Raw genomic sequence first — 15,499 nt, forward strand, 5'->3', positions numbered from 1 at the left:
ATGCAATGCAAGTCCCGCCTGCTTCTCCTCCCTATCTGCTGGTCAGTCTCTCCCTCTAAACTCCCCTCCTCTTCCGCTCTTGTGGCCACCCATGTGACGTCCATAGACAGGTCATCATCCACGTCACCTTCCCCACCACTAACATTCGAGGTCTCGGAGTAAGCAGCAACAGTGGGGACCAACCTCCTTGAGTCTGTTCTGTCGTCAGACTGCTGAGTGGCGGCTGTTGCTACCTCCTCTTCCTGATCCGATGCCAAGAATGGCTGCGCATCGCAAATGTCTTGTGATGGATCAGAAAATAATTCCAGTGACTCAAGCGGATGGTATATGGTGGTGGTGTCTTTGGGGGTGCACACAGCAGAGAGTGAAGAGGGTGCAGATAGAGAGGATGAGGAGGGTGCAGAAGAGGAAGGCTGAGTGAGCTACTCAACCAAGTCTGGTGCGTCCTTTAACGTAATCGAACGCACCTTCTGAAACTTCACACTTTGGCTCCGGCCTACTGCTCTTGCCCTATTCCTCCCACCCCTGCGTAAGGGCCTGCCTCTTCCTCTGCCTGTCATTTTTTAAACTACCCTGTGACAAAAGTCTCTACAGAAGCGCAGTATATGTGGAACAAGGTATATAACACCCCGCTTCAATCTGTGGTATTGGGGGGCCACTGGTTTATCACACCAGTTCTACAAAAAATTGGCCAGTAACTATTGTCACTGTGTGCAGCACAGTTAACGCAGCAAAAGAGGCCAAATTTTTGCAGGACTAAAATACACTGTTATAAAAGTATACTGTTAAATAACACCCCACTTCAATATGTGGTATTGGGGGGCCACTGGTCTATCACAACAGTACAAAAAAATGGGCCAGTTAGTTTGGCACTGTGTATAGCAGAGTTAACGCAGCAAAAGAGGCAATATTGTTGCAGGACACAAATACACTTATAAAAGTATACTCAGATAACACCCCACTTCAGTATGTGGTATTGGGGGGCCACTGGTCTATCACACCAGTTGTACAAAAAAATGGCCAGTGGGTTTGGCACTGTATGTAGCAGATTTAACGCAGCAAAAGAGACAATATTGTTGCAGGACACAAATACACTAATAAAAGTATACTCAGATAACACCCCACTTCAATATGTGGTATTGTGGGCCACTGGTCTATCACACCAGTTGGAGAAAAAAATGGCCAGTGAGTTTGGCACTGTGTTAGCAGAGTTAACGCAGCATAAGAGGCAATATTGTTGCAGGACACAAATACACTTATAAAAGTATACTCAGATAGCACCCCACTTCAATATGTGGCATTGGGGGGCCACTGGTCTATCACACCAGTTATAATACTTTTATAAAAGTGCTTTTGTCACTGCTTGTAGTATTGCTGCAGAAACGCTCAACATACAAGTCACAATGCTGCACAGTGCACAATACAAATCCACTATAATATGCTTTCTATATTAGAAAGTATATTATAAGTGTATTACACCCCTTTATAGTGCACTGCACACCAAAGAATAGTACACAGGACTTTTGCTTTTACATAAATTGCTAATGCAATTATGTACTGTATAAACTAAAATAATACCAAAATCCTATTTAGTACAATGTCTACAGTTCTATATAGAGTATACTAGAGAGCAAGCTTTTTGTTCCAGTTTCACCCACAATTCCTAAATGATTTGTCCTTATATGACACTATATGAAAACAAACTTTATAGGATCAACTGATGTGTAAACTTAGTGACAGAATCACCTAGTATAGTGTGTTAACTTTTACAAACCGCAGATGGAATTTTTTATCAAAAGGTACACACATGCAATAATTCATGAGCTATATATAGCAATAACTGGAGGCAGGAATTTAAAGCCTTGATCTCAAAAATAGGCCAAATATAAATAGATGTGAAGCGGCCCAGAAGGACAGACATGAGCATCACTGGCACAAGTGAATGCAGCTCTGATCAGCAATGAGCATGTGGAAGTGCTGTGAACCTTTACTGGCAGAACAAACTTGGCCTCCTATTTGCAGAGTATAATCTGCATTATGTATGTGTCCGGTTCATCAGCAGTTTGTGCTAGAGCTCTGTACATGCTCCCTGCTGCAGTACGGAAGGATTTGAACTTGGGATGTGCTCTATAGATTGCAGGCAGAGAGAACCCTTACCGCATTCCTTCGGAACCTCATCATTCCTCTTGGGGGATTTCCTTCTGCCATGGCTTGTTTAAGCAGCAGCAATGATCTTCCTCTTGTAATTGTCAGGGTTTCATGGGTGACATACGATCTGGATGCTGGTGTTTAAAAACTGCCAAGTGGCTGGTGAGCTGAAGCAGTGCTGCTGCAGCCGTTTCCGTTACCACAGCACTGCGAAAAAGCAGCAGCTCCAGGACTAGCAAACTACGGACACATCGAGCCCTGCATTGATTCGCCGATGTTAATGTTAATCTCCAGCAGACACGCGTTTACTGGTTCACAGCAGCATCTTCTGCGCACACAGCCCAGACATGCACACCTGGCTCTTCCTAGACTGCATGTGACAAGGGAAGATAACCCCCACACTGCCAGCTGTCAATCATTGGGGGATAGGTATAAATGGGCTATACATTTTATAACCTATATATAGTAAATAAAATAGAACTAGGAAACATATTTTAGAAAACGGTCACTCAAATGAATGATTATAGAAAACAGATATGAGATTGTAGAAGTATGACCATATACTGCTCCGTAAAACAAATTTTGTGACAATTACACTGTGCAAGGGTAATATAGAAACCAATGACAAGCTTTTTGGTATTTAATGAGATTTCCTGACAAGTTGAAAAATCTTTGTGAACAATACCTACACCTTTTACTGCAATTCATCCATTAACTGAGTTAAAAGAAAGATCATTGGTGGTAATGCCATCACAAAATTTGGGTCAAGCAGACACTTTCATCACTGTCCATCTGTCCCAGGACACTCTGGTTGTCCAAGGTCCATGACCATTGTTATGGTGAACATTGACAGGTATATATCTCAATGAAGACCAACACCTGCCAACGAATGAAGCCCATGTATTCAAGTTTGACTGCGTTTTTCTTCCCAATCTGATAGAAAGATGGATGTGTTTCTTCTATTCTAACCAGAATAATTAAATTTGCTGTATGATGGCTGACAAGAGACACTACACACAGGAGTAGTTTAACCAGTTCAGCTCTAGAGCAATTTTTGTTTAATTTTTACTTACATGTAAAAATCTTCATTTTTGGTAAAAAAAAAAAAAAAAATGTTTAAACCCCCAGAACATGATATATTTTCAGAAAGCAGAGGCTCTGTGGAATAAAAAGATGATTGATGCAATGTTTTATGTCTTATTATATTTGCGCAACTGTTTATTAAATGCTAATTATTAGGAAAACCTATAATAAAATGAATTTTAATGAAAACACACACAATATAATACAGTACTGTATTTTATACTATAGATAATAATATTTTTTTTTTAAATATAAAATATGAGCTTGTGTCAAGTAAATAGATAACCAACATGTCAAAAATTGTGTGCACCAGTGATATCACAATAAATTACGGTACCCAAAAATAGCCACAGGTGATGCTTCAAAAGCTTTTACAGCTCATCAGTTTACAGTTAACTATAAGCTCTTGTCCTAGAACTTTAGCTCTCATTCTGACGTTCATGGTGATATGTCACACGTGCAGTGCAACCGTGGTTTGTATACACATGTGCAACCTGGGCGTGCGTTTGTATATGTGTGCAAGGCAATAGGGATTACGGCAAATTAAAAAAAAAAAATGTATACATTTTATTAGATTTTTTTTCATTCATTTATTTTTACCTAATTGCTTTCATAAAAGGTTAATAAACCCTCATGTGATAACATTGAGCAGGTGACGGGTACTCGTTTTGGAGACATTAGGGGTCTAATAGACCCCAAGGTCTCCCCTGCCTTTCATACTATCTAACCGAGCATAGATTAGTTTGGTTAGATGTGTCCCCTGGCTGTACCAGCCAGAAAATGCTGGATCTGAAACTGGAAGTGATAAAACAATTGCCACTTCCAGTTTCATTGTTTACATATGAGATCGAGGCATGGATTTTCCTCTGTCTCATGTCGCTCTCCCCCCTGAACCCGAGGGTTGTGGCCCTGTGCTCCCACCAGGCTCTGAAGAAGCCCCACTCAAGTTGATGGCTGCTACTGCAGCCATCAGCTGGTGATCAAAGGTTGACTCTTTGGACATATGTAGTACCTCCAAAAAAGCTGAACTAACTAAATGAAAGAAACCATCTCCAGCATTCCTGCAGATATACTTGCTTGCTTCTGCAGAACTAGACAATAAGCAGGCTCATCTAAAGGGTTTCCCTCCTTTACTCAGCATGGTCATTGATAAATACTCTGATAAGGAATTTGGAGGGGACCCTTAAAAACTAATAGCAGACTTAAGGGGTCTGGTATGAGTTTTGGGGGGACCCTTTGCCATTTTTTTTTACACTATCCCTTTGTTTCAGGGGTCTTCAAACTATGGCCCTCCAGTTGTTCAGGAACTACAATTCCCATCATGCCTAGTCATGTCTGTGAATGTCAGAGTTTTACAATGCCTCATGGGATGTGTAGTTCTGCAACAGCTGAAGGGCCGTAGTTTGAGGATTCCTGCTTTGTTTACTTTAGCCCCGTACACACGTACCGATCGTCGGCCGACCGATCGGCCGTCTTTTGTCCAGGGCTGTCATGTCTGTTGAAAACTGCAAAAGACTGCACACAAATTTTGTCGGCCAACAACAGCCGACTGCAGAAGTGATGTCATGTGATGGTTAACTTTCCTTGTCTTTTTTCTTTTCTGAGCATGCCCAGTCTTGCAAATCTTCTGTCTGTCGGCCGAAATCTGTACTGACTGGCGAACAATCGGCCGTTCTGGTGTCGGCCTACAAAAATTTAAATGCTTGCACGACAGATTCTGTTCGGCAAAAAGTGCGCTGTCGGAAGCATCATACTAACAAGCCTACAATCGGCCGATCGGCCGTTGGCCCGAATCTTTACGGCCGACAATCTACGGGCCTTTTGACCTGACAAACAGAAGTCTCCAACTGATAGACTAATGTGCCTGCCAATTGTCAGAACACCGGTGGGTGCTGACTCCTTAACAACCAGGAGCCCTGAGCAGAAAGCTGTACCATTTAGCTATGGTAATATTACCATTACAAAATGTTTGACTTCACACTGCAACTGGAGGTTTGCTCTGCGGAACACCCATTTGTTTGGCTGTTTTTACAGGACTCTCCATTGACTGTGCACACGGTGCTGAAATCTCCCTCATATTATTATTTTACCTTCTGGTCAAATATTCTAAGCATGTAGTAATAGGCTATTTTCTCTATTGTTTGAAAGTTCTTTAACTTTTATGTTTAACTGTACTAATATACTATATGGCAGTGCAGCTGATGAGGCTGCCCTGATGGGCACTGATGAGGCGGCACAGACGGGCACTGTTACATTGCACTGATGGGCACTAATAGCCTGTACAATCATCAGGGCACTGATGTTCAGTGTAAACTATATGCTGACTGGCTTACCGGGTAACGGCTCTCCTTTCCTCTCATAGACACAGCATGAGAGGAAAGGAGTGCCAATAACCGGTAAGTTTGTTTACAAGCAATCAGCTGTGATTGGACACAGCTGATCACGTGGTAATGGGCCACTGTGATTGGCCCTTTACCCCGATCTGTGATCAGCTGTGTCCAAAGGACACAGCGGTCACAGAGTGAGCCCACTGTGTGCCGCAGGACGCACGCAGGGGGCGGGGTTCTGGGAGGAAGTCTATTGGTGTATTTTGGCTATAGCGCAGTCAGCTAGTGGGTAAACCTCAAAACAAAAATGTTACATATTACAGCTTAGTAGTCATTATATGCGTTGGCTGCATTCGTTTTCTTTTTTCAAGATTTTTTACCCCTTGTATTTTTACCTGGAGAACCACATATTTTCTGTCCTTGAGTGGCTATGCTCACATTGTATCTACAGAGAGAATCATTGTTGTCACCCAGGCTGTACCTCACCCGTGTGCCTCTGTTCTCCTCTATTACATGAGAGCTGATGAGAGTAGTAGTTTACAAAAGAGAAGAATGATATTTCTATTTTCTGTTAAGCTCACTGGAAGTGACAAGAACACTCAGTTTCTGACAATATACACAAGTATTTTCTGTACTTGCTACTTTTTAGCATGAAAAATGAAAACAAAGGCAGACACTGCATCTAAGGAACAGTAAGCTACAATATATAACATTTTTGTTTTTAGGTTCTTTAATTATGTGCAGTGTGTTTAAAATAAGGATTTACTGTACTCCTAAGAACGTCCCATTATGTTTGCTGTTAGGTTCCCTCCTAAGATGCTTAAGCCAGCTCAACCCAGCGGGACCCGACGTTGGTACATCGATCTCCTTGCTGAGCTGTTCTGACAGGAGGATGACCCGCGTCAGAACAATCTGGCAGAGAACACTTGGCTGAGAGCACTGATCGGGAGCCCGTCAGCTGCTGGTTTTCCAGCATACTCGTCCGCCAGAAGCTAGCCAAATGTCAGCATGTTGGCATACACGCAGGCTGATTGTCGGCCCATTTTTATTGAATGCGCCGATGTCGGCCGGCATTTCGGCCCGTGTGTACGGCATTTTAGGCATTTGGTCATGTCATCTCTGCTCAGATAGCCTGATCCTCCTCTTCAGTGAGAATGATGATTAGAAGGAACCTAGAACAGCTGCAAAAGGTATTTCAGGCTTGAATTACTATTTATTTATACATCCCAGTAAGATTGTGCTAGCAGATCTCATTATCAGTTGTAAACTAGATTTGAAGACCATCTCTCCTAACAGAGGGTTAAATATTTACAAGCTGGATGTCTCCACTTTATGGTAATGAATAGGAGCTCATCCTGTCCCTAAAGGCCCGTACACACGTGCAGATTGTCGGCCGAAAAGATTCGGCCGACGACCGATCGGCCGATTTTCGGCTTGTTAGTATGATGCTTCTGACAGCCGATTGTTCACCAGTCAGTACAGAATTCGGCCGACAGACAGCAGATTTGCAAGACTGGGCATGCTCAGAAAAGAAAAAGCACAGGGAAAGTTAACCATCACATGACATCACTTCTGCAGTCGGCGGACAAAATTCGTGTGCAGTCTTTTGCACTTTTCAGCGGACACGACAGCCCGGGGACAAAAGACGGCCGATCGTTCGGCCGATGATCGGTACGTGTGTACGGGGCTTAAGTAACATATAGTGGGTTTTTCTCAAATCTGACTTCAAACATGGAAGTACAATTCAAGCTAAGTTGTTTTATGCTTTATTAAGCTAAATGTCCTTCAGGTATTTTAAAGTGATCATAAACTCATGTAGAGAAGTCGTCTTCTAAGTATGCGGCTCCTTTTTTTTAAATCTTTACCTATGTTCCATTTTAAGATGATGCCATGATCACTGTTCCAGGTTTCCTGTTTCAGTGTGACTTATTTTATCTTGCAATGTACTACAGAGTCACACTTGCATGTAGAGATTAGAGTTGTTTCTCTACGCCGTGTGCATCAATAGAAACACACAGCTCCATAGCCTAGGATGGCAAAGCACTCCCCTGCTCCTCCTTTTTCCAAACGAATGGACTGACTCAAGACGGCACTGTCCACTGTTAACTTTTCCTTATGAAGACTGGAAGTTCAGGGAAGCAATACTAGAAGAGCAAGAGCCAGCAATATTAAAAGTTGTAAACTGTAAGTGTCAGGGTAAGGTTTTTAAGAAGTAGTTTAATGGTAAAGGTTTATTTTATTATGTTCAGTGCATTAAACTAAAACAAAGTGGGTGGTTTAATACTACTTTAATGTGGCTCTAAATGCACAAGTTTTTTTTTTGTTTCCTTTTTATCCGAAGGCCCCTTTCACACATACGGTCCCCGTCTGTCCGTTTTTCATCCATCCGTTGACGGATGAAAAACGGACATCAATGCATCCCTATGTAAAAACGGATGACAACGGATGATCATCCATTACCATCCGTTTTCATCCGCTCCGGCAATGTCCGTTTTTTGGAACGGATGAATGCCCTATTTTTCATCGGACGAAAAACGGATGTAAATGGACAAACGGTCCGTTTTTCATCCGTTTTTTTCATTGGTAGTGGGTGTAAAAAAAAAAACGGATGAAAAAACGGATGAAAAACTGATACATTTTGACGTGACTGAACTGATGATCTGAACGGACGTATGTGTGAAAGGGGCCTAATGCATTCAATGAATTAAGGCCGGGGTCTCCAAACTTAAAACAAAGGGCCAGTTTACTGCCCTTCTAACTTCAGGGGTGACAGACTGGCCAGTGGAAGTAGAAACTGCCCTGGCACCACTGGGAGTAAACAATACCATAGGCTTGGTGTTCAGTGGGAAAAAAAAATTACCTCATTGGTATTAGTTGGAGGAATAGCGCCCCATCTCTGGTGTTAGTGGGAGGAATAGTACCCTATTGTTAGTGGCAGGAATAGTACCTTATTGTGGGAGGAATAGTATCCTATTGTTAGTGGGAGGAAAAGTACCCTATTGTTAGTGGTAGGAATAGTACCCTATTGTTAGTGGCAGGAATAGTACCCTATTGTTGGTGGGAGGAAAAGTACCCTATTGCTGGTGGGAGGAATAGTACCCTATTGTTAGTGGAAGGATAGTACCCTATTGTTGGTGGGAGGAATAGTACCCTATTGTTAGTGGGAGGAATAGTACCCTATTGTTAGTGGGAGGAATAGTACCCTATTGTTAGTGGCAGGAATATTACCCTATTGTTAGTGGCAGGAATAGTACCCTATTGTTAGTGGGAGGAAAAGTACCCTATTGTTAGTGGGAGGAATAGTACCCTATTGTTAGTGGTAGGAATAGTACCCTATTGTTAGTGGTAGGAATAGTACCCTATTATTAGTGGCAGGAATAGTACCCTATTGTTAGTGGGAGGAAAAGTACCATATTGTTAGTGGCAGGAATAGTACCCTATTGTTAGTGGGAGGAATAGTACCCTATTGTTAGTGGCAAGAATAGTACCCTATTTTTAGTGGCAGGAATAGTACCCTATTGTTAGTGGGAGGAATAGTACCCTATTGTTAGTGGGAGGAATAGTACCCTATTGTTAGTGGTAGGAATAGTACCCTATTGTTAGTGGGAGGAATAGTAACCTATTGTTAGTGGGAGGAATAGTAACCTATTGACAAATGACAAAGTTAAAGGTAGGTGGAGGATCCTTAAGAACGATTTCAGGGACTTAGGTAATAGATTGAGGAAAAGGACCTCCAAGGTGGTTTTCTCTGAAATACTGCCTGTACCTCGAGCCACACAGGAGAGGCAGAAGGAGCTTAGGGAAGTTAACAAGTGGCTGAGGAATTGGTGTAGGAAGGAGGGGTTTGGGTTCCTGGAGAACTGGGCTGACTTCTCAGTCGGCTACCGGCTCTTTAGTAAGGATGGGCTGCACCTTAATGGGGACGGTACAGCTCTTTTGGGGAGAAAGATGGCCATCGAGTTGGAGGGGCTTTTAAACTAGGAGACGGGGGGGAGGGCTCAGAAATAGAATCAGTCAGGAGGGAGCAGAGGACTGAAGGCAGTTGTAGGGTCAATAGCGACAGTAGGTCAACAACATCAATTGGCGGGTCTGTGCGGGAGAACAGCAGACCAAACAGAAATAAACAAAACCGCCAATCACGTTTAACTTCCGTAAAACTAAGAGGGGTATATGCTAATGCCAGGAGCCTAGCTAATAAGATGGATGAGTTGGACATGTTAGTACATGAGGAGGACATAGACCTTGTGGGAATAACGGAGACTTGGTTCGACCCCTCACATGACTGGCTGGCCAATATCCAAGGGTATTCGGTGTACCGGAAGGACAGGGTTGGTAAAAGAGGGGGAGGGGTATGTCTCTATGTCAAGAACAATATAAAGGTGCTAGAAAGGAGTGACATTACGGATGGGATGAGCATGGATTTAGAATCTGTGTGGGTTGAACTCGATAGGGAAGAAGATGAGGGAAAAGTAGTTGTGGGGGTTTGCTATAGGCCACCTAACCAAGGGGAGGAGGTAGAGCTGGAATTTTTAGCACTAATAGGTAAAGCGGCAAAACTAGGATCAGTCATCATATTGGGGGACTTCAATTATCCCGACATTGACTGGGAAGAGGGGACTGCAAACTCGCATAAGGCCCGGCTATTCACGGAAACCTTACAGGATAACTACATGTTGCAGTTGGTGGATTCCCCTACTAGAGAGAATGCTATCCTGGATCTATTGATCACTAATGACCCAGACATAATCTCGGAGGTAGGAGTCCAGGACAACCTGGGCTCTAGCGATCACAGGATGATCACATTTAGTATAAATAACAATATAAAAAGGCAAGTGGGGAACATAAGAACCCTAAACTTCAGAAGGGCAGACTTTCCAAAATTGTACTCATTGATGGAAAGGGTAAACTGGGACCAAACCCTGGGATCACTGACCACAGAGGAAAAATGGGAATGCTTTAGAACAATATTAAGCAAAGGCATCTTGCAGTGCATTCCTATGGGGAATAAATTTAGAAGAGACAAAGCCAAACCTGGCTGGCTAAACCGTAGCGTTAAAAAACTTATTAGGGGAAAAAAATTGGCCTTCAAGAAATATAAATCAGAGGGCACCGTATCGGCCTTCCAGCAATACAAGGAGGAAAATAAGAAGTGTAAACACGAAATCAAGATGGCTAAAATCAACTTTGAGAGACAAATAGCGGAGGATAGTAAAAAAAACCCAAAGAAATTCTTTAAATATATCAACAGCAAAAAAACTAGGGCAGAGCATATTGCACACATAATTAGCGATGATGGGAGGATGGTTACAGAGGACACTGAAAAAGCAACCGTGCTGAATTCTTTTTTCTCGTCAGTCTTTACGCAGGAAAAGGAAGGGTACACTGACCATGACTGTATGGTTAGTAGTAATACACAGGACTTGCCACTATGGCTAACAGAGGGGGAAATCAGGGAAAGACTGGATAAACTTAACACAAACAAATCACCAGGCCCGGATGGCGTACATCCGAGAGTGCTCAAGGAACTCAGTATGGTTATATCTAGACCACTGTTCCTGATCTTTGCTGACAGTATTAGGACAGGAGATGTACCAGGGGATTGGAGGAAGGCTAACGTGATTCCGATATTCAAAAAGGGCCAGAGACATATCCCGGGAAATTATAGGCCTGTCAGTCTGACATCAATAATATGTAAACTTTTGGAGGGGATGATAAGGGACTATATCGTAGAGTATGCTAAAGACAACAACATCATCAGTAGTAACCAGCACGGGTTTACAAATGGGCGATCTTGTCAAACCAATCTCTTAGCATTCTACGAGGAAGTGAGCTGTGAGCTAGATAGGGGGAGACCAGTGGATGTGGTGTACTTGGATTTCGCTAAGGCGTTTGATACAGTTCCCCACAAGCGCTTAATTTATAAAATAAGGTCTGCAGGTATCGACAGCAGGGTTTGCTCTTGGATACGGAATTGGCTAAAAGGCCGTGTCCAAAGGGTAGTAATAAACAGCGCATACTCAGACTGGTCTGAGGTAGTAAGCGGGGTGCCCCAGGGCTCAGTCCTGGGACCAACCTTGTTCAATTTATTCATAAACAGCATTGAGGAAGGGATCAGTAGTTCGTTATCAGTTTTTGCAGATGACACAAAATTGGCCAGGGCAATAACTGCACAGCATGAAGCAGATATCCTACAGAATGACCTGGACAAAATTACGGAGTGGGCAACGACATGGCAAATGAGGTTGAATGTGGAGAAGTGTAAGGTTTTGCACTTGGGGACCAAAAACATAAAAACACAATACACGTTAGGAGGGGAACCCTTGGGGGAATCAAAAATGGAGAAAGATCTGGGAGTCTTAGTTGATGATAGATTAGGCAACAGCATGCAATGCCAAGCGGCAGCTTCCAAAGCCAACAGAATATTAGCATGCATAAAGAAAGGGATGTATTCCAGAGATAAGACTATAATCCTTCCACTTTATAAAACTCTGGTCCGACCGCATCTGGAGTATTCTGTCCAGTTCTGGTCGCCAGTCCTCAGGAGGGATGTGTTGGAGCTGGAGAAAGTCCAGAGAAGGGCAACTAAACTGATTAGGGGGTTGGAGGACCTTACCTATGAAGAGCGGCTGCAATCGCTCGATTTATTTTCCCTGGAGAAAAGACGTCTGAGAGGGGACATGATAGCAATTTATAAATATTTTAATGGGGATCTCAGCTTAGAAGAAAAGCTGTTCATTCGAAGGAATTGCATGAGGACTCGAGGACATACAATGCGATTAGAGGAGAAGCGTTTTAACCTCAGGCAACGTGGGGGGTTCTTTACTGTTAGGGCTACAAGATTGTGGAATTGTCTACCACAAGAGGTGGTTTCTGCGGGTAGTATGGTGACTTTCAAAAGACTCTTAGACTTACATCTCAAGGATCAGGAGATTGAGGGCTATGTTAGATGATTACAGTCACACACACCTACACAGGTTGAACTGGATGGACTATTGTCTTTATTCAACCTCACCTACTATGTAACTATGTAACTATGTAACTATGTTAGTGGCAGGAATAGTACCCTATTGTTAGTGGGAGGAAAAGTACCCTATTGTTAGTGGGAGGAATAGTACCTTATTGTTAGTGGCAGGAATAGTACCCTATTGTTAGTGGGAGGAAAAGTACCCTATTGTTAGTGGAAGGAATAGTACCTTATTGTTAGTGGGAGGATTAGTGGAAGGAATAGTACCCTTTTGTTAGTGGGAGGAATAGTACCCTATTGTTAGTGGGAGGAATAGTACCCTATTGGTAGTGGGAGGAATAGTACCCTATTGTTAGTGGGAGGAATAGTACCCTATTGTTAGTGGCAGGAATATTACCCTATTGTTAGTGGCAGGAATAGTACCCTATTGTTAGTGGGAGGAATAGTACCCTATTGTTAGTGGGAGGAATAGTACCGTATTGTTAGTGGTAGGAATAGTACCCTATTGTTAGTGGCAGGAATAGTACCCTATTGTTAGTGGGAGGAAACGTACCCTATTGTTAGTGGCAGGAATAGTACCCTATTGTTAGTGGGAGGAATAGTACCCTATTGTTGGTGGGAGGAAAAGTACCCTATTGTTGGTGGGAGGAAAAGTACCCTATTGTTAGTGGGAGGAATAGTACCCTATTGTTAGTGGAAGGAATAGTACCCTATTGTTGGTGGGAGGAAAAGTACCCTATTGTTAGTGGGAGGAATAGTACCCTATTGTTAGTGGGAGGAATAGTACCCTATTGTTGGTGGGAGGAAAAGTACCCTATTGTTAGTGGGAGGAATAGTACCCTATTGTTAGTGGAAGGATAGTACCCTATTGTTGGTGGGAGGAATAGTACCCTATTGTTAGTGGGAGGAATAGTACCCTATTGTTAGTGGGAGGAATAGTACCCTATTGTTAGTGGCAGGAATATTACCCTATTGTTAGTGGCAGGAAAAGTACCCTATTGTTAGTGGGAGGAATAGTACCCTATTGTTAGTGGGAGGAATAGTACCCTATTGTTGTAACGCTCCTGCGTTTCTTATATGGTGTGGATTTTCAGCTGCAGAAATAGTTCCACGTCAGTAGTCATGTAAGAGATATGCTGAGATACCATTCCCAACCTCAATGACTCATCATGTGTGGAAGGTCTTATTTCAGCCAGTAAATACACACAATTAGCAAGCTGTTTCCTAGAATGACTTTATGTATGTGGTAACACAATGATGAAGGTTGAGGGATAGGTTGAGTGGAGGTGGTAGGTGATAGACACTTGAAGGTGAGACAGTAGCAGATGGATGCAGGAAGGTTTAGCAATGTTGTATGGTAGCAGATGACAGAATAGCAGGTGGACATACAAAAGAGATCAACCCAGTGCAGAAAAGTAGCAGTAGTCTCAAGAGCTAGCAATCTAGTTATGCAGATGTGATAAACAGTCTTTACTATGCAGAGCTAGATAGTGTAAGCTTAGTATAAGTTTATAGAGAATTCCCCTGCGGGGTACTTAGCACTATTAGCGATACAGCCGGAGGGTGGTTCAGGAGAGGCGGATGATCCAGTAGCGGGATACAGGGATCAGCACGGCGAGGTTCCGTCAGCGAGGTAAGCTTTCAAGCATGGAAGCTTCAAGCAAGGTTAGCATCCAGGTAAGGGTGTTTGAACGAACACATGTGAGTGAGAACCGGCGCTTTAAATAGCCATCTAGTCCGGCGCTGGGTGATGACAGCTCCAGTCTTAAAGGTGTATGCGCACCTTTCCAAAAGTAAATGGTGGGGCGCATACACTTGTGGAAAGTGTAATTTAGGGTACCAAAGGTACCGGAACATTACAATTGTTAGTGGTAGGAATAGTACCATATTGTTAGTGGCAGGAATAGTACCCTATTGTTAGTGGGAGGAAAAGTACCCTATTGTTAGTGGCAGGAATAGTACCCTATTGTTAGTGGGAGGAATAGTACCCTATTGTTGGTGGGAGGAAAAGTACCCTATTGTTGGTGGGAGGAAAAGTACCCTATTGTTGGTGGGAGGATAGTACCCTATTGTTAGTGGGAGGAATAGTACCCTATTGTTAGTGGGAGGAATAGTACCCTATTGTTAGTGGCAGGAATATTACCCTATTGGTAGTGGCAGGAATAGTACCCTATTGTTAGTGGCAGGAATAGTACCCTATTGTTAGTGGCAGGAATAGTACCCTATTGTTAGTGGCAGGAATAGTACCCTATTGTTAGTGGGAGGAATAGTACCCTATTGTTAGTGGGAGGAATAGTACCCTATTGTTAGTGGAAGGAATAGTACCCTATTGTTAGTGGTAGGAATAGTACCCTATTGTTAGTGGGAGGAATAGTAACCTATTGTTAGTGGCAGGAATAGTACCCTATTGTTAGTGGGAGGAAAAGTACCCTATTGTTAGTGGGAGGAATAGTACCTTATTGTTAGTGGCAGGAATAGTACCCTATTGTTAGTGGGAGGAAAAGTACCCTATTGTTAGTGGAAGGAATAGTACCTTATTGAAATAGGAGAATATGTGTAAATACAAACAGTATGTAAATACAAAAAATTCTAGTAGCGCAAACAAGAATGATAAGCTCACTCCCCAATCACAATCACTGAAAACTTAATAAAACTTAATAAAATCCAGTATAGGCTGTATAAATTAAAATATAATAGTCCCAACATGGATCAGTCCACCAAAGCAGCGTAGAAAAACGTATGACAAATAGCGATATTCCACACTGGTGTCTCCCTTGAGAACTCCTAATCGGTGCAGAAATAAAGGATCACCTTGACCACCACCACTGTGCTCTGAAGGGGGGAAGGTAATGCACACTCACCGACTTCACTGGCCCAGTGATTCTCACCACTGAGCAAACAAGCCACAATACAGCCACTTCCACTCAGGACTCCGGATTGGGACCAATCAGACCAATGACAGGCTCAGCTGCATCCA

General features: G+C 42.9%; 1 protein-coding gene across 3 annotated transcripts in view; it reads right to left on the reverse strand.

Moving 5' to 3' along the window:
- Positions 1–15,499, reverse strand: part of MCF2 (MCF.2 cell line derived transforming sequence) — a 225,212-nt gene that overhangs the window by 136,741 nt on the left and 72,972 nt on the right. Inside the window, exon 1 of one of the 3 annotated variants that reach the window (XM_082262981.1) lies at positions 2,158–2,509. The exons of the other annotated variants lie outside the window; for them this stretch is intronic. Coding sequence (XP_082119107.1) covers positions 2,158–2,208 — 51 coding nt within the window. The 5' untranslated portion in view covers positions 2,209–2,509. Of the gene's footprint in view, positions 1–2,157; positions 2,510–15,499 lie in introns of those variants that run through there. 3 annotated transcript variants of the gene reach the window in all.

Source organism: Pelophylax lessonae, assembly GCF_965119305.1.
Source record: "Pelophylax lessonae genome assembly, chromosome: 7".
Classification (NCBI taxonomy): domain Eukaryota; kingdom Metazoa; phylum Chordata; class Amphibia; order Anura; family Ranidae; genus Pelophylax; species Pelophylax lessonae.